This window comes from Pseudoliparis swirei, chromosome 24 (genome assembly GCF_029220125.1).
Source record: "Pseudoliparis swirei isolate HS2019 ecotype Mariana Trench chromosome 24, NWPU_hadal_v1, whole genome shotgun sequence".
In the NCBI taxonomy this organism is placed as follows: Eukaryota; Metazoa; Chordata; class Actinopteri; order Perciformes; family Liparidae; genus Pseudoliparis; species Pseudoliparis swirei.
This window is the reverse complement of record NC_079411.1, coordinates 29,461,715-29,487,067: the sequence shown is the minus strand read 5'-3', so window position 1 is coordinate 29,487,067 and position 25,353 is coordinate 29,461,715. Positions and strand designations below refer to the sequence as shown.

The 25,353-nt window shown below is 45.8% G+C and overlaps 2 protein-coding genes across 7 annotated transcripts in view; both read right to left on the bottom strand.

The window, feature by feature from the left end:
• Positions 1 to 25,353, bottom strand: part of LOC130189999 (potassium voltage-gated channel subfamily KQT member 5-like) — a 72,518-nt gene that overhangs the window by 6,039 nt on the left and 41,126 nt on the right. For 2 of the 6 annotated variants that reach the window (XM_056409087.1, XM_056409090.1), the window contains exons 2-11: positions 22,931 to 23,021; positions 22,628 to 22,754; positions 15,339 to 15,514; positions 15,132 to 15,257; positions 14,937 to 15,047; positions 13,217 to 13,312; positions 10,066 to 10,160; positions 3,094 to 3,120; positions 2,399 to 2,625; positions 325 to 436 (exon numbers count right to left, since the gene is read on the bottom strand). In XM_056409087.1, the coding sequence (XP_056265062.1) occupies positions 325 to 436; positions 2,399 to 2,625; positions 3,094 to 3,120; positions 10,066 to 10,160; positions 13,217 to 13,312; positions 14,937 to 15,047; positions 15,132 to 15,257; positions 15,339 to 15,514; positions 22,628 to 22,754; positions 22,931 to 23,021 (1,188 nt within the window). The remainder of the gene's footprint in view (positions 1 to 324; positions 437 to 2,398; positions 2,626 to 3,093; positions 3,121 to 10,065; positions 10,161 to 13,216; positions 13,313 to 14,936; positions 15,048 to 15,131; positions 15,258 to 15,338; positions 15,515 to 22,627; positions 22,755 to 22,930; positions 23,022 to 25,353) is intronic. The other 4 variants (XM_056409088.1, XM_056409091.1, XM_056409089.1 and 1 more) reach the window with 2 other exon arrangements.
• LOC130190000 (histone H2B type 1-L) lies at positions 23,774 to 24,034 on the bottom strand. The gene has a single exon (XM_056409093.1). The coding sequence runs from the start codon at positions 23,988 to 23,990 to the stop codon at positions 23,787 to 23,789; it is 204 nt and encodes a 67-aa protein (XP_056265068.1). The 5' UTR covers positions 23,991 to 24,034; the 3' UTR covers positions 23,774 to 23,786.

Here is a 25,353-nt window from a genome sequence, read left to right as displayed (position 1 = left end):
GCTCTGGTACGATCAGTTACACCCATCAGCCACCAGGAGGAGCTCTTTTAGGGGCAGTTACACCCATCAGCCACCAGGAGGAGCTCTTTTAGGAGCAGTTACACCCATCAGCCACCAGGAGGAGCTCTTTTAGGAGCAGTTACACCCATCAGCCACCAGGAGGAGCTCTGGTACGATCAGTTACACCCATCAGCCACCAGGAGGAGCTCTCTTCAAAGTGTAAATATTTCCAAATTGTACTTAAATAGACTTTTTGAGTAAATGTGCTTTTTATGAAGTCAAAGAGTTGCATCATGGCCAATAACTGATGTCACCTGGACTCACCTGATGGCTCTGATCACAGCCTTGATGGAGGGCAGCAGGTCCTCCACCGAGACGTCACAGTGGCAGCCTCTCTCATCGGAGACGTCCTCCCCCCCCACGCTGGAGTCTGCTGCTGGGGGGGGGTCAACATGGCTATGTATGTATATACATATATATATATGTATATGTAAATATATATACTATATATATATTAGTGCTGTGAAAAATAACGCGTTAACTCAGTTAATCCAATTACAGGTTTAACTAGTTGTTGTTTTTTACGCATTTAACGCATGCGCAGAATGAGCTTCCAATCCGTCTGTTGTTGGTCGTCGGGACGAAAAAAAAGTCACTTGCAAAATGAGCTTCCAATCCACCACTTCAATCTGAACTCTGTCCGCTCTCATGCAGACGGTCTGTTCATCGGTAATGATCCTTCCGCAGGTTCACCTACGGAAACCTTGTTACGACTTTTACTTCCTGTAGATCAGGGTCTCAACACGTCGATCGCGACCTGCCAGTCGATCGCGGCGTAGTGTCGGTAGATCAATGACATTAAAGAGATTGGCCCGCCCCCTGACATGTTCTCTAGAGCACGTCTTTGTTCTTTTGTTCAACTAAACGTCTGTTGTTGAGCGTATCTCCACAGCAGCATGTCATTTCTGTCTCTACGCGTTGCGTTAACACTTATCGATCTCCGTCTCGCGCGCCACAGAGCTCCGTGCGCGCATCGGGACCGAGCAAAACAAAGTCACTTGTCAATCTGTCCCCGTGTCCGGGCCGGTGAGGTTTCAGCTTTGCAGCGGTGTCCCCGCCGTCCCTTTCATCACGGCCCAGTTCATGAAGAAAACCCACAGTCAGTTTGCCTCAGCAGCTGCTAGAGGAAGACTAGAGGCCTTTAGATTGTATCATGGTGGAGTTAATGGTTGACAAACAAGAGAAACATGCTCTGTTTAACCTCCTGTTACCTTTACATTTACTAACATATTTTACCCTCGGGGTCAATTTGACCCCAGCAATTAAAACCTCCAGAAAATTATTAGAATTAATATTGCTTCCCAAGTTTAAGTGTGAGGTACTTTATGTTTGTTTGTTGACTACCTAAATAGCCCTTTAAATAAATAAAAAAGTTGATATTTCTGATATGTTTGACACAGTGAAAAACAGCCTGGGGTCAAATTGACCCCAAAGAACACCGACATTAAACATTGAATGGGGTCAAATTGACCCGAAAGGTAACAGGAGGGTTAAACATTCTGTTTAGGATGAAGATGTATTAATGTTCCATATGGAAGAAAACTGCTAAATAACTGCTGAGTTGCAGCACCATTGTATAGAAGAATGTATAAATGTATATATCCGTCTTTTGTCATAAATCGCTATGTTCTCACAAAATATACCGAGAATATCGGTAATATGTGATTAATCATGATTAATCCACAAAAACCTGTGATTAATCCGATTAAAAATTTTAATCGTTTCACAGCCCTAATATATATGTATATATAGATGTATATATATATATAAATAAATAAATATATATACATATATATGTATATATATGTATAAATATATATATATGTATATATATATGTATATATATATGTAAATATATATATATATTTATAAATAAATATATTTGTATATGTATTTAATTGTGTATATATATATATATATAAATATATGTATATATACACAGTTAAATATATACATAACATTGTGTGTATATATATAAATATATATATATATAATTGTGTATATATATAAATATATATATATACACAGTTAAAAATATATATATTTATATATTGAAATATATAGTATATACAATGAGTGTTAAGTATATACAGTGTGTATAAAGTACACACAGTGTGTATAAAGTATATACAGTCCGTATAAAGTATAAAGAGTCCGTATAAAGTACACTCAATGTACACTCAGTGGAAGTTAATGGCCCGGCGTGGCTCATCGTCGGTGGTGGCGCGTGATTGGCTCTTGAGGTGTGGCTCACCGTCGGTGGTGGCGCGTGATTGGCTCTTGAGGTGTGGCTCACCGTCGGTGGTGGCGCGTGATTGGCTCTTGAGGTGTGGCTCACCGTCGGTGGTGGAGCGTGATTGGCTCTTGAGGCGCAGCGAGGGCCTGAAGCGCGTGCGGTCGTTGAAGCTCCAGCTCTTGTGCACCTTGGGGGGGCTCGCCCCCTCCGGCGCCGCCTCGGCCACCGGGGAGCGCCGCTCCGTCACCGAGGACGACGCCGTCCGGTTCTTGATGCTCTGACCGCGGGGGCTCGCCATCCTCACGCGCTCCTTGAAGCTCAGCTTCTGACTGGGGGGGGGGGGGGGGGGGGGGGTGAAGAAGAGGAGGAATGACATGTGGAGATATGTGGATGTTGAAGGTTTAAGAGCCGCAGCATAAATCGTCCGCGACGCCTCGTGAGGTCACGCCGTTGTCGTACGTCGTTGCCCAACACCTGACCGTCTTGTGTGAGACTGACGGGCTGCAGGGCATGATATATATATATTTATATATATTTACAAATATATATATACATATTTATATATATTTAAAAATATATATATAAATATATATATATATCTATTTACATATATATATATATATATTTACAAATATATATACATATATATTTGTAAATATATATATATTTACATTTATATATATTTACATATATCTATTTAAAGTTCCACAGACTTATATAAATATAGATATCTCTGCTTTAGTAAAATGATAACAGTCTCCTGGTTTAATACGCAGCCTGCAGCTCATGACGCTCACCTGGTGGACGACTCCCCCGACTCCTTCCTGGAGAGAAGAAGAAGAAATATCAGAAATAATCAAAATACTTCAGCGTCATCAGACCAGAGCTTTTTTAAATTTTAGCTGTTTTATAAAAAATCTGAAATACTTTAAATTACAGTTCAGCGTGTTAAAATAACAATGCATGTTCCCCTTCTATCTTTGAACTTTATAACAATCAATAAGCAGACTCTAGTAATATAGTAGTAACACACACACACACACACAATTAATAAATGTATATAAATAAATATACATATAAATAAATCTATACATAAATAAAACTATACATACATATAAATCTATATAAATAAATCTATATATAAATCTATATGTATATAATAACATATTTATACATATATAAAATCAATACATATATTCATGTAAAAAAAAGGTATATATATATTTATATATATATTTATATAGATACATAAATAAATATATATATACAATAAAAATATATATTTATGTAAATAAAAATATTAAAAATATATATATATTTACATCGATAAATAAATAAATATATAAAATAAAAATATATATTTATGTAAATAAATATACATAAATATATATGTATATATATATATATTTTTTTAATGTATATATATATATATATTTTTCCGTAAGCTATGTTAGCAAAGTTAGCAAAATAAAACACTTCCATATAAGGGGAAGGATGAGGAGGAGATGCAAATATGCCACGAACTCTTTTCAGTAGATATCAAGTTCAAACACACCGAACTTGTAATGGTTAATTTTTGTGATATCTCTAATTTCCTCATGAAGTCAGTGTTCAGCGTGAGACGTGTTGTGGCTCTCTGAGACTGAGTCTCTACAGAGAGCTGAGTGGTGGACACCATTGTGATGAATATAATAGCAGCAATAACTAGAATGGGCACTCGGTAGAGCGCATACCTTCGCATATCACAAGATTGGGCATTGAATAATGAACATTTTGGCATTAGTTGCATGCCAATTGGACAAAAATGTATCGTGCTATGGTAAAAAAAGAGTTTGACCTTTCCATGACCTTGACCTTGACCTTTGACCCGATTGATCCCAAAATCTAATCAAATGGTCCCCGGATAATAATCAATCATCCCACCAAATTTCATGCGATTCAAGAACATTTTGACCTGTTCATGACCTTTGACCTTGACCTTTGACCCGATCGATCCCAAAATCTAGTCAACTGGTCCCCGGATAATAAACAATCATCCCACCAAATTGCATGCGATTCAGTTCAATACTTTTTGAGTTCTGCGAAAGATTTTGACCTGTTCATGACCTTTGACCTTTGACCCGATCGATCCCAAAATCTAATCAACTGGTCCCCGGATAATAAACAATGATCCCACCAAATTTCATGCGATTCGGTTCAATACTTTTTGAGTTCTGCGAAAGATTTTGACCTGTTCATGACCTTTGACCTTTGACCTTTGACCCGATCGATCCCAAAATCTAATCAACTGGTCCCCGGATAATAAACAATCATCCCACCAAATTTCATGCGATTCGGTTCAATACTTTTTGAGATTTGCGAATAACACGCATACATACAAATAAATAAATAAATAAATAAATAAACTAGAATGGGCACTCGGTAGAGCGCATACCTTCGCATATCACAAGATTGGGTATTGAATTATGAACATTTTGGCATTAGTTGCATGCCAATTGGACAAAATGTATCGTGCTATGGTAAAAAAAAGAGTTTGACCTTTCCATGACCTTGACCTTGACCTTTGACCCGATTGATCCCAAAATCTAATCAAATGGTCCCCGGATAATAACCAATCATCCCACCAAATTTCATGCGATTCAAGAACATTTTGACCTGGTCATGACCTTTGACCTTGACCTTTGACCCGATCGATCCCAAAATCTAGTCAACTGGTCCCCGGATAATAAACAATCATCCCACCAAATTTCATGCGATTCGGTTGAATACTTTTTGAGTTCTGCGAAAGATTTTGACCTGTTCATGACCTTTGACCTTTGACCCGATCGATCCCAAAATCTAATCAACTGGTCCCCGGATAATAAACAATCATCCCACCAAATTTCATGCGATTCGGTTCAATACTTTTTGAGATTTGCGAATAACACGCATACAAATAAATAAATAAATAAATAAATAAATAAATAAACGGCGATCAAAACATAACCTTCCGGCATAGAACTGTTGGCCGTGGGGATGCGCCCGTACTATTTGCCGAGAGAGTTCACGTCCGCCATTGTGGTTGTCGTGTACGTGCCGCCATCAGCTGACGCTGAGGAAGCTGTGGACACCATCCACTCCACTGTGTCTGCTCTGCTGAATCATCAGCCTGGAGCATTCATGGCTATCACTGGTGACTTTAACCACACCACACTGGATAAAGCTCTGCCAACCTTCCATCAATACATAGACTGCCCAACTAGGAACAATAAAACTCTGGACTTGCTGTATGCTAATACTAAGGACGCATACAGCGCCACTGCCCTTCCCCCCCTCGGCAGGTCTGATCATGACCTGGTCCGGCTGACACCCAGGTATGTTCCTCTGGTGAAGAGGCTGTGACCACCAGGACTGTGAGGAGGTGGTCTCTGGAGGCTGACGACGCTCTACAGGACTGCTTCGAGTCAACGGACTGGGATGTGCTGTGTGGACCGCACGGGGAGGACATCAACAGTATGACCGACTGCATCACGGAATACATCAAGTTCTGTGAACACACCACCATCCCATCACGGACTGTGCGCTGCTTCCCCAACAACAAGCCCTGGATCACCAGGGACCTGAAGGCGCTTCTTAACATGAAGAAAGCTGCTTTCAGGTCTGGAGACAGGGATGAGCTGAGAAAGCCCAGCGCAACCTAAAGGTGAAGCTCAGGAGGGCAAGGACTCCTACAGGAGGAAGCTGGAGGCCAAACTCCAGCTGAACAACACAAGGAGGTGTGGTCTGGCATGAAGCAGATAACTGGCTTCAAGGTGGAGGGAGACAGCCAGGGGCTCCTGGAGAGGGCCAACGAGCTGAACTGTTTTTTCAATAGGTTCAGTTCACAGCCCTCCCGTCTCCTCCACACATCACACCTCCCAAACACCTCCTCCCTCTGTCCCCCTGCTGAGCTGCACATCCACCGAGCCCTCAATGACAATGGGCTCCTCCACCTCCCCTCTCTGTGACGACTGACCAGGTGAGAAGACAGCTGGAGAAACTACACCAGCGCAGAGCTGAAGGTCCTGATGGCATCAGCCCCAGGGTCCTAAAGACCTGCGCCACCCAGCTGTCTGGTGTCCTGCAGCGCCTCTTCAACCTCAGCCTGAGGCTGGGGAAGTCCCGTGCTGTGGAAGACGTCGTGCCTGGTCCCTGTCCCAAAGAAGTCAGCACCATCTGGCCTCAACGACTACCGACCGTCGCCTCACCTCCCATGTGATGAAGGTGCTGGAGAGGCTGGTCTTGGCCCACCTCCGCCGCAGGTGAAATCATCGTTGGACCCTCTGCAATTTGCTTACCAGCCTCATGTGGGAGTGGACGACGCCATCATCTACCTGCTGCAACGAGCTCATTCGCACCTGGATGGAACCGATGTCTCTGTGAGAGTCACTTTGACTTCTCCAGTGCATTTAACACCATCCAGCCACTGCTGCTGAGTGAGAAGCTGCGGGTGGCCGTGTGGACGCGCCCACCATCTCCTGGATCACTGACTACCTCACAGGCAGACCACAGTTTGTCAGAATGGGCCGTGTGCTGTCTGGAACGGTGGTCAGTGATGTTGAGCCCCACAGGAACTGTTCTGTCTCCTTCCTCTTCACCCTGTACACCAGTGACTTCCAGTACAACACGGAGTCATGCCATCTGCAGAAGTACTCTGATGATTCTGCAGTGGTCGGGTGTATTAGGGATGGACGGGAGGAGGAGTACAGGGCAGTGGTGAGTGACTTTGTAAAGTGGGCCGATGAGAACCACCTGCGGCTGAACGTGGCCAAGACCAGAGAGATGGTGGTGGACTTCAGGAGGAAGGCGACAGCTCCTACACCTCTGAGTGTCCTGGGAGTGGACGTGGACATGGTGGAGGAGTACAAGTACCTGGGCGTCTCCATCGACAGCCGACTGAACTGGAAGGCCAACATCAACGCTGTGTACAAGAAGGGATGAGTCGTCTCTTTTCCTGAGAAAGCTTGATCCTTCAACGTGTGCAGCAAGATGCTGGAGTTATTCTACCAGTCGGTTGTCGCCAGTGTGCTGCACTTTGCCATTGTCTGCTGGGGAGCAGCATCGAGCCGTGACACCAGCCGTCTTAACAAACTGGTTAGGAAGGCTGGCTCCATCATCGGCTGCCAGCTGGAGCACCTGGAACAGGTGGTGGAGAGGAGGACGTTGAAGAAACTGGTGTCCATATTGGACAACCCGGACCACCCTCTCCACCACCTCCTACAGGGACAGAGGAGTACTTTCTCAAGACGTCTCCTCACGCTCCGCTGCCACAAGGAGAGATACAGGAGAACATTCCTGCCGACGGCTATGAGGCTCTACAACAGTTCACCTCTTGCCAGATCACCCTAACCCTTCTTATATTTTGTGTTTTTTTTATTTTTTATTCTTGTGTGTTGCTGCTACTGACTCGACAAATTTCCCCTTGGGGATTAATAAAGTATATATCTATCTATCTATCTATCTAGTATATATCTATCTATCTATCTATTTTCAATGCGAAGATAATTAAGGGTTATTAGAGATTATTATTAGTGTGGAAGTCAAGCTGAGATCACCGGAGTCTGGAAATGATCCGTCGATTCACCGGGAAGTCAGGAGAGAAAATAAATCCTGGAGTCATGAAGTTATGAAAGTTATTTAAAGGCGGCTCGTGTTCCTCTCTCAGGTCACACGCTCCACACTGAGGGGCGTTTACATGAGAAACGTGGTTAAATTATCATTAAATTATCATTATTAAAAAAATACGTCAAAAGTCTTTTCTAACATTTAATTATTCTGCCTCCATTTACAAACACACACACACACACACACACACAAAACCAATCTCACACATTCTCACACAGACACACAGAGACACACACACACACACAAACCCACTCACACACACACACACACACACACACACACATTATTCTGCCTCCATTTACACATCACAAAATATGAGTTGAAATTAATGTCAATAAATGTGAATGTTTCTTAAATGAACTCAGTTATACCTCTTAACTTAGATTCTTTTAACTTGTTCTGTGTTTGTTTGTTTGTGTGTTTGTTTGTTTGTGTGTTTGTGTGTTTGTTTGTGTGTTTGATTGTTTGTTTGTCGCTGCCCGTCTCGTCCAGGTCACCCTCACCTGGATTCACCTGGTTTAATAATGTGTGATAACAGAAAAGCTCTCGGTGGAGTGAGACGTCAACGCAGCGCAGCGACCCTCATGAGCATCCATGTCGCTGGTTTTGGAATTCTCACTCGCTTAAAATAAATATAATATCTCTTTAATAGAGATACATATATATATAGATATGTATATGTATATATATATATGTATATGTATATACATATACATATATATATATATGATGATGATGATGATGATGATGATGATGATATATTTATTTGTCGTTTGCCAGAGTACAGGTACAAAAGCATCGAAATTACAAGAAAGGGTGGATGAAAGATTACAGCATAACATGAGGGAAGAAGAAGGCGAGAAAAAACACCAACCCCCGACTATGCCCGAGAGGGTACAGTGTGGAGCAGGAAAACACCTTAGCACATAAGCACATACATTTAGACATAACTTGCAACGAGTAGGAAGGGGGGAGGGGAGGTAATCCAACAACTGGGTGATCTAAGCCCATCCATTGGGGGCAGAAGGTAACCAGCACCGACAAGCAGCCAGCCGGTCCGGCGCCAACTCAGCAGCGCCGCACAGCCCGTCCGGTCACACTGGGGTAAAAGCAGGCGAAGGCGTGGGATGGGGAGGGGTAGTGAATGCAATCAGTATTATTGAAAGTTCGTGTGCGTGTTCTGGTATGTCGTCCTCCCCAGGCCACAACAGACAAAGTTCTCAGTCCGCAAGATGCCCGTTGCCATGGAGATAGCCTTGAAAGGTCCTGGGAGAACACAACCACAGGTGTCTGTGGATAGGGGAAGGAATGAGAGAGGTTCTCACTTCAGCGATCTTCAGGAGTTGTTGTTCCAGTAACGGCCTTGACCGAGGCCCGTTCTGGTTGAGGAGCCAAAGCAGATAAGATTGGGATTGTTTGGTCTTCCAGCAGCTACATCCAATTTCGCACCTGCTATTCCACCACTTTCCTCCCATAAAATTCAAATCGATCCAATTTCGTCGGGCAGCCTTAGGGGTTTTAACGGCTGTCCCGTTTCCTTAATTTTCCGATAAACCAGGGCAACGCCAAATCCAAACAGCAGAAATCCTGTAATCATAGTTCGAATAGGTAGATGTCATCTACGTCCTCCACGGAAAGGGCTGCTAGACACACGACACGTCCATCGTGTAACCAGCTGCAACATCCGCAGGACGGGCAGGTTCCCCGAACCCAAGCTTCTCGCCGAGAAGACGGTGTCAATGCGTTGAGAGACCAGTTGATCAGATGATCAGTTGATCGGTCCATGGTTTTTAGTTCAAGAGCGATGAGGAGAGAGTCTCAAGTATAAAACAAGACAAGACATGACGAGAGAAGCCAAGCAGGGGAGGGAAGGTCATGGGGAGGAGAGGGAGAGAAAAAGCGACCGCCTTCGAAGAGAGCCAAAGAAGATATATATGTATATATATATATCTATGTATATGTATATAGAGGAACCTGATGGGTCCTACAGAAGTTAAAGTTCCCAGGCCTCAGGTGTGCAGCGCAGACGTCGGATGAATAAAGTCTCACGCGACAAAACAAGGTGAAATAGTTGTAAAGAGATAACTTCAGTACGACAGGAGACGCCCCGTTGCCATGGTACCTACTTTGTGGGGCTGCAGGTGTGCAGCGCCTTCAGGTGAGGCTTCCACGTTGCTATGGAAACCGAGTTCTCTTCGGCTGCATAGCTACGCCAGACGCACTGCATGCAGAACACACGACACGCCGGGAGAAGGTTAGGAGCAACAACACAGGGAGGAGGAGTAAAACAACGAGGGAGAGGAAGAGGAGGGGGGGGAGGAGGAGGAGGAAACACACATTAGTGATGAGTGAAAACCACACAGGTCACACATCTGTGGCCGGAGGTCGGAGGTCAAGAGACGTGCCTGTGGGGGGGCAGGAGGCGCTCATAGTGACGCCAGGTGGCCTCCAGGTACGGCCGGCTGCTGTCGGTGGTGTAATGACGCCACGCGGCCTGGTGCCACGCGAGGAAGAGGAGGAGCAGAGGAAGAGGGGGAGCAGAGGAAGAGGAGGAGCAGAGGAAGAGGGGGAGCAGAGGAAGAGGGGGAGCAGAGGAAGAGGGAGAGCAGAGGAAGAGGAGGAGCAGAGGAAGAGGGGCAGCAGAGGAAGAGGAGCAGAGGAAGAGGGGGAGCAGAGGAAGAGGAGGAGCAGAGGAAGAGGGGGAGCAGAGGAAGAGGAGCAGAGGAAGAGGGAGAGCAGAGGAAGAGGAGGAGCAGAGGAAGAGGGGGAGCAGAGGAAGAGGGAGAGCAGAGGAAGAGGAGGAGCAGAGGAAGAGGGGGAGCAGAGGAAGAGGGAGAGCAGAGGAAGAGGGGGAGCAGAGAAAGAGGGGAGCAGAGGAAGAGGGAGAGCAGAGGAAGAGGGGAGCAGAGGAAGAGGGGGAGCAGAGGAAGAGGGAGAGCAGAGGAAGAGGAGGAGCAGAGGAAGAGGGGGAGCAGAGGAAGAGGGAGAGCAGAGGAAGAGGGGGAGCAGAGAAAGAGGAGGAGCAGAGGAAGAGGGGGAGCAGAGGAAGAGGAGGAGCAGAGGAAGAGGGGGAGCAGAGGAAGACGGGGAGCAGAGGAAGAGGAGGAGCAGAGGAAGACGGGGAGCAGAGGAAGAGGGGGAGCAGAGGAAGAGGAGGAGCAGAGGAAGAGGAGGAGCAGAGGAAGAGGGGGAGCAGAGGAAGAGGAGGAGCAGAGGAAGAGGGGGAGCAGAGGAAGAGGAGGAGCAGAGGAAGAGGGGGAGCAGAGGAAGAGGAGGAGCAGAGAAAGAGGGGGAGCAGAGGAAGAGGGAGAGCAGAGGAAGAGGAGGAGCAGAGGAAGACGGGGAGCAGAGAAGGAGGGGAGCAGAGGAAGAGGGGGAGCAGAGGAAGAGGAGGAGCAGAGGAAGAGGGGGAGCAGAGGAAGAGGGGGAGCAGAGGAAGAAGGGGAGCAGAGGAAGAGGAGGAGCAGAGGAAGAGGGGGAGCAGAGGAAGAGGAGGAGCAGAGGAAGAGGGGGAGCAGAGGAAGAGGAGTAGCAGAGGAAGAGGAGGAGCAGAGGAAGAGGAGGAGCAGAGGAAGAAGGGGAGCAGAGGAAGAGGGGGAGATGGGAGAGATGGGTGTGAGGGGGAGAGGAAGAGGAAGATGATGAAGAAGCATTTAGGAGGAGAGAAGGCGAGAGAGGAGAAGAACAGAAATAAAGAAGAAGACGTGACGTCAGCGACAATAAAGTCAAAACAAAAAGCTGGAGGAGAAGAAGATGTGAGGAGCTCCTGATTACTGCAACTCCTTATTATCAGGCTGCTCTATAAGTCTCTTCGGTCAACTCCTTATTATCAGGCTGCTCTATAAGTCTCTTCGGTCAACTCCTTATTATCAGGCTGCTCTAATAAGTCTCTTAGGTCAACTCCTTATTATCAGGCTGCTCTATAAGTCTCTTAGGTCAACTCCTTATTATCAGGCTGCTCTATAAGTCTCTTAGGTCAACTCCTTATTATCAGGCTGCTCTAATAAGTCTCTTAGGTCCCTCCAGTTGATCCAGAATGCTGCAGCTCGTGTTCTCACTAAAACTAAGAAAAGAGATCACATCACTCCTGCACTAGCTGCTCTGCACTGGCTCCCCGTAACATCAAGAATCACTTTTAAAATTCTTCTCTTAACCTACAAAGCCTTGATTGGTGATGCTCCATCATATCTTAAGGAGCTTGTAGTACCATATTGCCCCACTAGAGAGCTTGTAGTACCATATTGCCCCACTAGAGAGCATGTAGTACCATATTGCCCCACTAGAGAGCTACGCTCACTAAATGCGGGACTACTTGTAGTTCCTAGAGTCTTAAAAAGTAGAATGGGAGCCAGAGCCTTTAGTTATCAAGCTCCTCTTTTATGGAACCAGCTTCCAATTTCAGTCCGGGAGGCAGACACAGTCACCTCGTTTAAGAGTAGACTGAAGACCTTCCTCTTTGACAGAGCTTATAGTTAGGGCTGAATCAGGTTCACCTGGTCCCGCCCCTTGATATGCTGCTATAGGCTTATAGCTGCCGGGGGACGTTTTAGGATGCACTGAGTACCTATCTCCTCTTTCCTCTCCTTAAGGATGAATTTTCATCTCTCAATCACACGTTACTAACTCTGCTTTCTCCCCGGAGTCCTTTTGACTTCACGTCTCATGGGGTCATCGGACCCTATGAGACGGCATAGATCCTATCTGCCTGATGGATCATCGAGGTCTGGGTCGTGGAATTCCTGCTCCTGACTACGCCACTGGCCTGTTGAGACTCCGCCCACTGTTGAGACTCCGCCCACTGTTGAGACTCCGCCCACTCCTCCTCCCCACCGCCATCTGCCTGATGGATCGTGGAGGTCTCCATCGTGGAATATGCCTACTATGAACTCTTCATCCACTCTGTCACATTCATTGAATGTATTTTAACTCTAAATCTGTCCTTCTGGTCACATGACATCTATTGCACCTGTCCATCCTAGGAGAGGGATCCTCCTCTGTTGCTCTCCTGCAGGTTTCTTCCCTTTTTTTCCCCTGAAGGGTTATTTGGGAGTTTTTCCTGGTCCGATGTGAGGTTTTGGGGCAGGGATGTCTATGTGTACAGATTGTAAAGCACTCCGAGACAAATTTGTAATTTGTGAAATTGGGCTATATAAATAAACTGAATTGAATTGAATTGAAGAGATGATGGAGAGAATGATGGAACAGGTAGAACCAATCAGAGAGGCCACGAGGTGGCGCTCCACCACGAGGGCTTTCTATTGGTGGAGGCAGCTGTACCTGGATGAGGTGGGCGGCCGGGTTCCTCCTCTTCTCAAAGTGCTTCTGGCGGTGCTGCTCCTGGACCTTCAGGGCAAAGCCGGAGCCCAGGATGCCCTGATGGAGCACAGCAGGTTACAGACTGAGAGCAAATATATATATACAAATATATATATATATATATATACACATATATATATATAAAAACAAAAAAACAAAAAAATATATATATGTATATATATATAAATATATGTTTGAATATATATATATTTATATATATATACAAATATATAGACAAATACATATATATATAAATATATATATTAATATATATATATATATATTTATACATATATATATATAAATATATATACATAAATATATATACAAATATATATACAAATAAATATATATATATAGATATATATGTATATAAATATGTATATATTTATGTATATATATTTATATATAAACAAATATATAGATATATGTATACAGGACTGTCTCAGAAAATTAGAATATTGTGATAAAGTTCTTTATTTTCTGTAATGCAATTAAAAAAACAAAAATGTCATGCATTCTGGATTCATTACAAATCAACTGAAATATTGCAAGCCTTTTATTCTTATAATATTGCTGATTATGGCTTACAGCTTAAGAAAACTCTAAAATCCTATCTCATAAAATTTTAATATTTCCTCAGACCAAGTAAAAAAAAAGATTTATAACAGCTGAGTGTTTGTCAAGGCTCAGGAAACCCTTGCAGGTGTTTCGAGTTAATTAGACAATTCAAGTGATTTGTTTAATACCCTACTAGTATACTTTTCATGATATTCTAATATTTAGAGATAGGATATTTGAGTTTCTTAGCTGTGCCATAATCAGCAATATTAAAAGAATAAAAGGCTTGCAATATTTCAGTTGATTTGTAATGAATCCAGAATGCATGACATTTTTGTTTTTTTAATTGCATTACAGAAAATAAAGAACTTCATCACAATATTCTAATTTTCTGAGACAGTCCTGTATATATATATATATATTAATGTTATGAATGTCGGGGGAAAAATGTGTTTTAGAAGTTCTCTCTCTCCTGGAATGTTTATGGGGGTGATCTAATCCTGTGGGGTCATGTGAAAAGGTCACAAACCGATGACTTGAGGTGATGACCAACCGAAAAGGTCACAAACCGATGTTGGGGGGTTGCAGAATAAACGGAGCTTTCGGGTGTCTCAACTTCCTCTGATAGGAAACAGATGGACTTTGGAATGTGGATTGTCTCTGAGATCTATAAAGGTTGCAGTCTTGCACTGAGAAGGCAGCAGTTATCTCTGACGGGCTTCGAGAGAAGGCTCCGGGATCCTGCTCCATTCAGCTGAATGTTTTCATGACTTGTTGTTATTTCGCGTTTGGTTGATGACTTGTAAACTTGTTACTATAATAAAGTGTTATGGGTCAACCATGCTTAAACTACTTTTGATTTCTCACAAGGTAAAGAAACACTTATTTCCACCACAATGAAACCCAATCATGAGGGCGTTAGATAAGCCCCGCCCCCTCTAAGGCGGGAATTAAGCGAATGACACAAACAGTCAAGCGAGGAAAGGTTTTTCTTTTGGTGTGAACGCAGCATGAATCACTGAAACATTAACTGATCCGTCAAAATGAGCATGTGCATCCTCTCTCACACAAACACACAAACACACAAACACACAAACAAACAAACAAAGTGTTAACCTACAGCCGGCAAGGCGAAGAAAGAGATTCCCAAGAGGGCGAAGCCTGCAGACAACATCCGGCCGGTCCACGTCTTCGGGGTCTTGTCCCCGTAACCGATGGTTGTCAAGGTGATCTGTGGGAACATGTATTATTATATAAAGACAAGTATTATAATCTACAGACACGAGTCTGAGTCTGGGATGTCCCTGCAGCTCACCGTGCCCCACCACAGGGCGTCGGCGTAGGTGGCGAACTCCTTGTTGAACTTGTTCTCCACGAGGTAGACGAGGAACGAGGAGAAGATGAGCACCAGGAAGCCGATGTACCAGGCGGTCACCAGCTCCTGCAGGAACGGGTCAGAACCGGTTCAGGAGCCGCTGGTCAGCCTGAAGTCTGTGTGTGTGTGTGTGTGTGTGTGTGTCACCTTGCTGTGGGCGTACACCACTGAGCCCAGCAGCTTCCAGGTTCCTCCCCTGCGGTCCAACCTCGCCATGCGGAGGATCTGCATGAAGCGGAGGCTCCGCAGCACCGAGGTGGCAAAGATGTTCCCCTGACTACCGGCCGACACCACGGCCACCGAGGCGATGAGCACGATGATGTCTGCTCAGAGGAGAGGAAGAAGAACCCATGAAGACACAAGAAGAACCCATGAAGACACAAGAAGAACCCATGAAGACACAAGAAGAACCCATGAAGACACAAGAAGAACTCATGAAGACATAAGAAGAACCCATGAAGACACAAGAAGAACCCGTGAAGACACAAGAAGAACTCATGAAGACACAAGAAGAACCCATGAAGACACAAGAAGAACTCATGAAGACATAAGAAGAACCCATGAAGACACAAGAAGAACCCGTGAAGACACAAGAAGAACTCATGAAGACATAAGAAGAACCCATGAAGACACAAGAAGAACCCGTGAAGACACAAGAAGAACTCATGAAGACACAAGAAGAACCCATGAAGACACAAGAAGAACTCATGAAGACACAAGAAGAACCCGTGAAGACACAAGAAGAACTCATGAAGACACAAGAAGAACCCATGAAGACACAAGAAGAACTCATGAAGACACAAGAAGAACCCGTGAAGACACAAGAAGAACCCATGAAGACACAAGAAGAACCCATGAAGACACAAGAAGAACTCATGAAGACATAAGAAGAACCCATGAAGACACAAGAAGAACCCGTGAAGACACAAGAAGAACTCATGAAGACACAAGAAGAACTCATGAAGACACAAGAAGAACCCGTGAAGACACAAGAAGAACCCATGAAGACACAAGAAGAACCCGTGAAGACACAAGAAGAACCCATGAAGACACAAGAAGAACCTGTGAAGACACAAGAAGAACCCGTGAAGACACAAGAAGAACCCATGAAGACACAAGAAGAACTCATGAAGACACAAGAAGAACTCATGAAGACACAAGAAGAACCCGTGAAGACACAAGAAGAACTCATGAAGACACAAGAAGAACCCATGAAGACACAAGAAGAACCCGTGAAGACACAAGAAGAACTCATGAAGACACAAGAAGAACCCATGAAGACACAAGAAGAACCTGTGAAGACACAAGAAGAACCTGTGAAGACACAAGAAGAACTCATGAAGACACAAGAAGAACCCGTGAAGACACAAGAAGAACTCATGAAGACACAAGAAGAACCCATGAAGACACAAGAAGAACCCGTGAAGACACAAGAAGAACTCATGAAGACACAAGAAGAACCCATGAAGACACAAGAAGAACCCGTGAAGACACAAGAAGAACTCATGAAGACACAAGAAGAACCCATGAAGACACAAGAAGAACTCATGAAGACACAAGAAGAACCCATGAAGACACAAGAAGAACCCGTGAAGACACAAGAAGAACTCATGAAGACACAAGAAGAACCCGTGAAGACACAAGATTCAAGATTCAAGATTCAAGATGTTTTATTTGTCACATACACACACAGGGTGTGCAGTGAAATGAAAGTGGCAATGCTCAGCAGGAATGTGCAAGGGCAACAAGTACACACTATTTACAAATAAAAAACAACACAATATTTACAGTAAGTGTGTGTGTGTGTGTGTGTGTGTGTGTGTGTGCCTAAGAGGGGCAGTTGTGTGGGTCTATGTGGGGGTCCTGGTGAGGTCGGAGTTCACAGTCCTGATGGCCTGAGGAAAGAAACTCCGTCTCAGTCTCTCTGTTCTTGCAGCGTGACTCACGGAGGCGCCTGCCTGACCGCAGCAGCTGAAACAGTCTGTTGTTGGGGTGGTGAGGATCCTTCATGATCCTGCCGGCTCTGGTTCTGCACCTCCTGGTGTACAAGTCCTGCAGGGTGGGAGTGTAGTTCAATAGTGCGTTCAGCCGAACGCACTACTCTCTGCAGAGCCTTCCTGTCCTGAGCGGAGCAGTTGCCAAACCAGGCTGTGATGCTTCCTGTCAGGACGCCTCTACAGCTCCAGAGTAGAAGGACTGAAGGATCCTCTGGGAAACTTTAAATTTCCTCAGCTGCCTGAGGTGGTAGAGGCGCTGCCTTGCCTTTCTCACCAGAGTGTCTGTGTTCGTTGACCATGTCAGATCCTCGGTGATGTGGACTCCCAGGTATTTATACCCGCTCACCCTCTCCACAGTAGTCCCGTTAATCCCCAGTGGTGAGTACGTCCTCTGTTGTTGTACCTGTTAAAGTCCACAATCAGCTCCTTAGTTTTGGTGACATTCATGATGAGGCTGTTGTCCTGGCACCAGAGTGACAGATCAGCAACTTCCTCCAGGTAGGCCTTCTCGTTGTCGGAGATCAGGCCCACCACCACTGTGTCATCCGCAAACTTGATGATGGTGTTGGAGCTGAACCTGGCCACACAGTCATGTGTGTACAGGAGTACAGTAGGGGCTGAGGACGCAACCCTGGGGATCCTGTGTTCAGGGTGAGGATTTGGAGGTGTCTGCCCACCCTGACCACCTGTGGCCTGGCGGTCAGGAAGTCCAGGATCCAAGCACACAGGGGGTGTTCAGTCCCAGCTCAATCAGCTTGCCGCCAGTCTGGAGGGGACTATGGTGTTGAAAGCTGAACTATAATCAATGAACAGCAGTCTCACATAGCCCCCTCTGGCTGTCCAGATGAGAGAGTGTGGTGTGCAGTACCTGGGAGACAGCATCATCCGTGGATCTGTTTGGGCGATAAGCAAACTGCAGCGGGTCCATGGAGGAAGGAGGAAGGCGCAGATGTAGTCCTTTATCAGCCTCTCAAGGCATTTCATGACCACCGAGGTGAGGGCCACGGTCGGTAGTCATTCATACATGCTGGAGAAGCATTCTTGGGCACAGGGACAATAGTGGATCTCTTGAAGCAGGCGGGACCACGGACTCAGCCAGGAGAGGTTGAATATTGTGGTGAACACTGGAGCTAGCTGGTTAGCACAGGTCTTCAGTACCGCCCAGATATGCCATCTGGACCTGCAGCTTTCCTGGTGTTCACCTCAACAGAGCCCTCCTCACACTGTGCTCGGTCACAGAGAGTGTGTTCATCCCCAGCGGTAGAACTCACCTCGGCTCGCTAACGGTGTTGTTGTTAGCCGGCGAGCTAGCGCTGTTGTTGCTAGCCTCAAACCGTGCATAAAATGAGTTCAGGTCGTCCGCTAGGGATGCGTCGGCACTCACCATTGCGCGGGTCTGCTCTGGTAGTCTGTGATAGTCCGTAGCCCCTGCCATAGGCGCCTGGTGTCGCGCTGCTCCATCTGTGATTCCACTCTGTCTCGGTACCTCCTCTTGGCTTCCTTCACCGCCTCCTCAGTCCATAGACCGCTGCCTTGTACTGCCCATGTTGCCGGATACAAGACCGGAGTTATAGGCAGCACGGGCGCTCACAGCTTCACGGATGGATCTATCAACCCACGGCTTTTGGTTAGGAAAGACCCTAACTTTACCGTGGGGACGATGGTGTCCGCTAAGCGTTGCTATGAGGCTCATTGCTACTTCGCCAAATCGCTGACGTCACTGGAACTGGATTGGATCATGTCCCAGTCGGCGACACGCAGAGCGCCCTGTAGCTCAGCCTCTGATTGGTCAGACCACCGCGTTACGCCTCGTCACTACCGCTTCCATGCGATCTTTTCCGGTACTCGGAAGCAGAAAAATGGCGGCATGGTCCGATTTGCCGAACGGAGGGAGAGAGACAGCCTTGTAGCCTCTCTTGAATGGCGTATAGCAGTGGTCCAACGTTCTTTCCTCTGGTAGCCCACGTACTGTGCTGGTGAAAGTTCGGCATTACTTTTTTTAGGTTCGCACTATTAAAGTCCCCAGCCACCACCACAGCCGCCGGGAGACTTGTACTGATGCCGACATAACACATCATGTAGGTCCGATAGTGCTACGCCGGTGTCCACTTGTGGTGGTATGTAGACGGCTGTGGTGATGACCGAGCTGAACTCCCGGGAAGGTAGAATGGACGGCATGAGATCGTCAGATGTTCCAGGTTCGCGAGCAGGAACGAAAGAGTCTTAATGTCCTTGGGGTCGCACCATTTGTTGTTAGTCATGAAGCAAACCTCCACCCTTAAATTTACCAGACTCTTCCGTCTGTCTGCACGGAAAACAGAGAAGGACTCGGTTGGGCATATGACTCGATCCGCACCAGCGGGTCAGCCATGTTTCCAGACAAAAGATGTTACAGTCCTCATGTCCCGTTGGAATCTGATCCTGCCCTAACATCATCCATCTTATTTTCCAGAGACTGGACGTTAGCAAGAAGGATGCTGGGCAGAGGTGGGTGGGCTTGAACTCTCAGTCTGTTCCGAATTCCGCTGCGTTTCGTGTCCCCCGTAGTAGCGGCTCCACTGTTGTTGTTGTTGTGGTTCTCGCACCAATCTCTGCCGCCACGCTGGATCGATGGAAAAAGTGGACAAAACCCTTGTTTTGAAAAAGTTTATGTCCAAAAGTGTTCGTATGCTGTTAGTGCCGATGTGTTTGTGGCAAAGAAAACATTAAAAATAAACACAAAAACTAAAGAGCGCACAATCTCATGGAGTTATCTGGACTGACACAGCCAGCCATCTTAGAACTCATGAAGAACTCATGAAGAACTCATGAAGACACAAGAAGAACCCGTGAAGACACAAGAAGAACTAATGAAGACACAAGAAGAACCCATGAAGACACAAGAAGAACCCGTGAAGACACAAGAAGAACTCATGAAGACACAAGAAGAACCCATGAAGACACAAGGAGAACCCATGAAGACACAAGGAGAACTCATGAAGACACAAGAAGAACCCATGAAGACACAAGAAGAACTCATGAAGACACAAGAAGAACCCATGAAGACACAAGAAGAACCCGTGAAGAACTCAAGAAGACACAAGAAGAACCGTGAAGACACAAGAAGAACTCATGAAGACACAAGAAGAACCCGTGAAGACACAAGAAGACACAAGAAGAACCTGAAGACAAGAAGAACTCATGAAGACACAAGAAGAACTCATGAAGACACAAGAAGAACCCATGAAGACACAAGAAGAACCCATGAAGACACAAGAAGAACCCATGAAGACACAAGAAGAACCTGAAGACACAAGAAGAACTCTGTGAAGACACAAGAAGAACTCATGAAGACACAAGAAGAACCATGAAGACACAAGAAGAACTCATGAAGACACAAGAAGAACCCATGAAGACAAGAAGAACTGTGAAGAAGACACAAGAAGAACCCATGAAGACACAAGAAGAACCGTGAAGACACAAGAAGAACTCATGAAGACAAGAAGAACCCATGAAGACACAAGAAGAACTCATGAAGACACAAGAAGAACCCATGAAGACACAAGAAGAACTCATGAAGACACAAGAAGAACCCATGAAGACACAAGAAGAACCCATGAAGACACAAGAAGAACTCATGAAGACACAAGAAGAACCCATGAAGACACAAGAAGAACTCATGAAGACACAAGAAGAACCCGTGAAGACACAAGAAGAACCCGTGAAGACACAAGAAGAACCCGTGAAGACACAAGAAGAACTCATGAAGACACAAGAAGAACTCATGAAGACACAAGAAGAACTCATGAAGACACAAGAAGAACCCATGAAGACACAAGAAGAACCGTGAAGACACTAGAAGAACTCATGAAGACACAAGAAGAACCCATGAAGACACAAGAAGAACTCATGAAGACACAAGAAGAACTCATGAAGACACAAGAAGAACACATGAAGACACATGAAGAACCTGTGAAGACACAAGAAGAACTCATGTGAAGACACAAGAAGAACCCATGAAGACACAAGAAGAACTCATGAAGACACAAGAAGAACCCGTGAAGACACAAGAAGAACCATGAAGACACAAGAAGAACCCATGAAGACACAAGAAGAACCTGTGAAGACACAAGAAGAACTCATGAAGACACAAGAAGAACTCATGAAGACACAAGAAGAACCCGTGAAGACACAAGAAGAACCCATGAAGACACAAGAAGAACCCGTGAAGACACAAGAAGAACCCGTGAAGACACAAGAAGAACCCGTGAAGACACAAGAAGAACTCGTGAAGACACAAGAAGAACTCATGAAGACACAAGAAGAACTCATGAAGACACAAGAAGAACCCGTGAAGACACAAGAAGAACCCGTGAAGACACAAGAAGAACCCATGAAGACACAAGAAGAACTCATGAAGACACAAGAAGAACTCATGAAGACAAGAAGAACTGAAGACACAAGAAGAACCCGAAGAGAAGACACAAGAAGAACCTATGAAGACACAAGAAGAACCATGACACACAAGAAGAACCTGTGAAGACACAAGAAGAACCCATGAGACACACAAGAAGAACTCATGAAGACACAAGAAGAACCCATGAAGACACAAGAAGAACCCGTGAAGACACAAGAAGAACCCATGAAGACACAAGAAGAACCCATGAAGACACAAGAAGAAGAAGACACAAGAAGACACAAGAAGACACATGAAGACACAAGAAGAACATGAAGACACAAGAAACCGTGAAGAAGAACCATGAAGACAAGAAGACACAAGAAGAACCCATGAAGACACAAGAAGAACTCATGAAGACACAAGAAGAACCCATGAAGACACAAGTAGAACTCATCATGACTCGACCCTGAAGGCATCATGATCGGAGATGGAACAATATATGTCATAGCACGTTTAACTCATAAATCACATTCTAGATCGTGGCTTCCTTTAATGTTCTGTTATATAATTTTTAAAAGATATATATAAATATAAATAAATATAAAAAATGATATTTATATATAATATATATATATATAAAAAATATAGCTATTTTTATATCTTTTTATTTATAATATATATATATATATATATATATATTATAAAAGAATCTAGATTTTTTAATATATAGATTTTTTATATATAATATATATATATATATATATATATATATATATATAAATATTGTAAAAAAGTATTTATTTTTATATATATATTTGTATATAACTATATATATATAACAAATAATAATAATAATTAAAAAACAAAAAATTCACAGTGGAAAGAATAAAAGTCCTCGTCATGTAAAAGCTCTCTGCTCCTATGAGCTCCGACCACCACTGGAAATGTGAGGCGAGCAGGAGGGCGTGCGAACACGCTCCGTCACGTCAGAGAGCGGAGGGGCGATGGAGGCGAGCAGGAGGCGACCGGAAGCTAAAGATTACGAGATGATGAAAACTCGCCTACGACGCAGAACGGCTTGCGGGCGAAGCGGAGGCGTCCCGGCCATCCTCTGTAGCGACAGCAGCATCCGGACGACCAGACGCGCACGATGTACTCCAGCCCGAACACCACGATCATCACGAACTCCTGAGGCACGACACGGGGAGACAGGGGAGTCGATGGAGGTGACACGTTCAAATACAGCATCAAATATCATGAATGCAATGTCTGTATAGACACCATGTCTGATAGCGAGTGACATGCTGAGCTCCTGTGCAGTGAAGACCTCTCCGTTCAGGAGGAGGCGGTTACATGTTCCTCACCAGGATGAGGAGGCAGTAGGAGGAGAAGTCCTGGTGAACGGGGATGGTGGAGAACACCGAGAGGACCAGGCAGCTGAAGACCAGCACGAACCTGGAGGCGAGGAGAAGAACCGTGAATACACCAGAGTGTCGGGAAACCATGACGTGGACGGTGATGTCATCATCTGTCCTCGTGTGGACGGTGATGTCATCATCTGTCCTCTTGTGGACGGTGATGTCATCATCTGTCCTCGTGTGGACGGTGATGTCATCATCTGTCCTCTTGTGGACGGTGATGTCATCATCTGTCCTCGTGTGGACGGTGATGTCATCATCTGTCCTCTTGTGGATGTGTCATCATCTGTCCTCTTGGGCGGTGATGTCATCATCTGTCCTCGTGTGGACGGTGATGTCATCATCTGTCCTCGTGTGGACGGTGATGTCATCATCTGTCCTCTTGTGGATGGTGATGTCATCATCTGTCCTCGTGTGGACGGTGATGTCATCATCTGTCCTCTTGTGGACGGTGATGTCATCATCTGTCCTCGTGTGGACGGTGATGTCATCATCTGTCCTCATGGGGGCGGTGATGTCATCATCTGTCCTCATGGGGGCGGTGATGTCATCATATGTCCTCTTGTGGACGGTGATGTCATCATCTGTCCTCATGTGGACGGTGATGTCATCATCTGTCCTCATCGGGGGCGGTGATGTCATCATCTGTCCTCATGGGGACGGTGATGTCATCATCTGTCCTCGTGTGGACGGTGATGTCATCATCTGTCCTCTTGTGGACGGTGATGTCATCATCTGTCCTCGTGTGGACGGTGATGTCATCATCTGTCCTCTTGTGGACAGGTGGTGGTCTCCAGCAGGTTTACTTGGAGCTGGTGTACTTGGTCACGGCCTTGGTTCCCTCAGACACCGCGTGCTTCGCCAGCTCGCCGGGCAGCAGCAGGCGGACAGCGGTCTGGATCTCCCTGGAAGTGATGGTGGAGCGCTTGTTGTAGTGAGCCAGACGAGCGGCCTCACAGGCGATGCGCTCAAAGATGTCGTTCACGAAGCAGTTCATGATGCCCATGGCCTTGGAGGAGATGCCGGTATCGCCCACCTTTAGATGGCGCGGCTGTGTCCAGACGCCGTCGAGGTAGCTCCGCGGAGATTGTGCGCTCTTTTAGTTTTTGTGTTTATTTTTAATGTTTTCTTTGCCACAAACACATCGGCACTAACAGCATACGACCACAGCACACTTTTGGACATAAACTTTTGCGCAAAACAAGGGTTTTTGTCCACTTTTTCCATCGATCCAGCGTGGCCGGCAGAGATCGTACGAGCGAACCACATCAACAACAGTGGAGCCGCTACTACGGGAAGACGACGAAACATCGAGGGAAACGGAGCGGAATTCGGAACAGACTGAGAGTTCAAGCCCACCGTCCACCTCTGCCCAGCATCCTTCTTGCTAACGTCCAGTCTCTGGAAAATAAGATGGATGATGTTAGGGCAAGGATCAGATTCCAACGGGACATGAGGGACTGTAACATCTTTTGTCTGACGGAAACATGGCTGACCCCGCTGGTGCCGGATCGAGTCATATGCCCAACCGAGTCCTTCTCTGTTTTCCGTGCAGACAGAACGGAAGAGTCTGGTATATCTAAGGGTGGAGGGGTTTGCTTACTGACTAACAACAAGTGGTGCGACCCCAAGGACATTAAGACTCTTTCTCGTTCCTGCTCGCCGAACCTGGAACATCTGACGATCTCATGCCGTCCATTCTACCTTCCCCGGGAGTTCAGCTCGGTCATCACCACAGCCGCTCACATACCACCACAAGCGGACACCGACGTAGCACTATCGGACCTACATGATGTGTTATGTCGGCATCAGAACAAGTATCCCGACGCGGCTGTGGTGGTGGCTGGGGACTTTAATAGGCGAACCTAAAAAGTAATGCCGAACTTTCACCAGCACATTACGTGTGCTACCAGAGGGAAAGAACGTTGGACCACTGCTATACGCCATTCAAGAGAGGCTACAAGGCTGTCTCTCTCCTCCGCTCGCAAATCGGACCATGCCGCCATTTTTCTGCTTCCGGAGTACCGGAAAAGATCGCGGAAGCGGTAGTGACGAGGAACGTAGCGGTGGTCTGACCAATCAGAGGCTGAGCTACAGGACGCTCTGCGTGTCGTCGACTGGGACATGATCCAATCCAGTTCCAGTGACGCCAGCGAGTTTGGAAGTAGCAATGAGCCTCATAGCAATGCTAGCGGACACCATCGCCCCACGGTAAAAGTTAGGGTCTTTCCTAACCAAAAGCCGTGGGTTGATAGATCCATCCGTGAAGCTGTGAACGCCTGCATTGCTGCCTATAACTCCGGTCTTGTATCCGCAACATGGACGAGTACAAGGCAGCGGTCTATGGACTGAGGAGGGCGGTGAAGGAA

What these genes read in the sequence shown, in the direction of transcription:
- LOC130190000 (XM_056409093.1), bottom strand. Translation starts at nt 23,990, where the DNA reads ATGGGCATCATGAACTGCTTCGTGAACGACATCTTTGAGCGCATCGCC.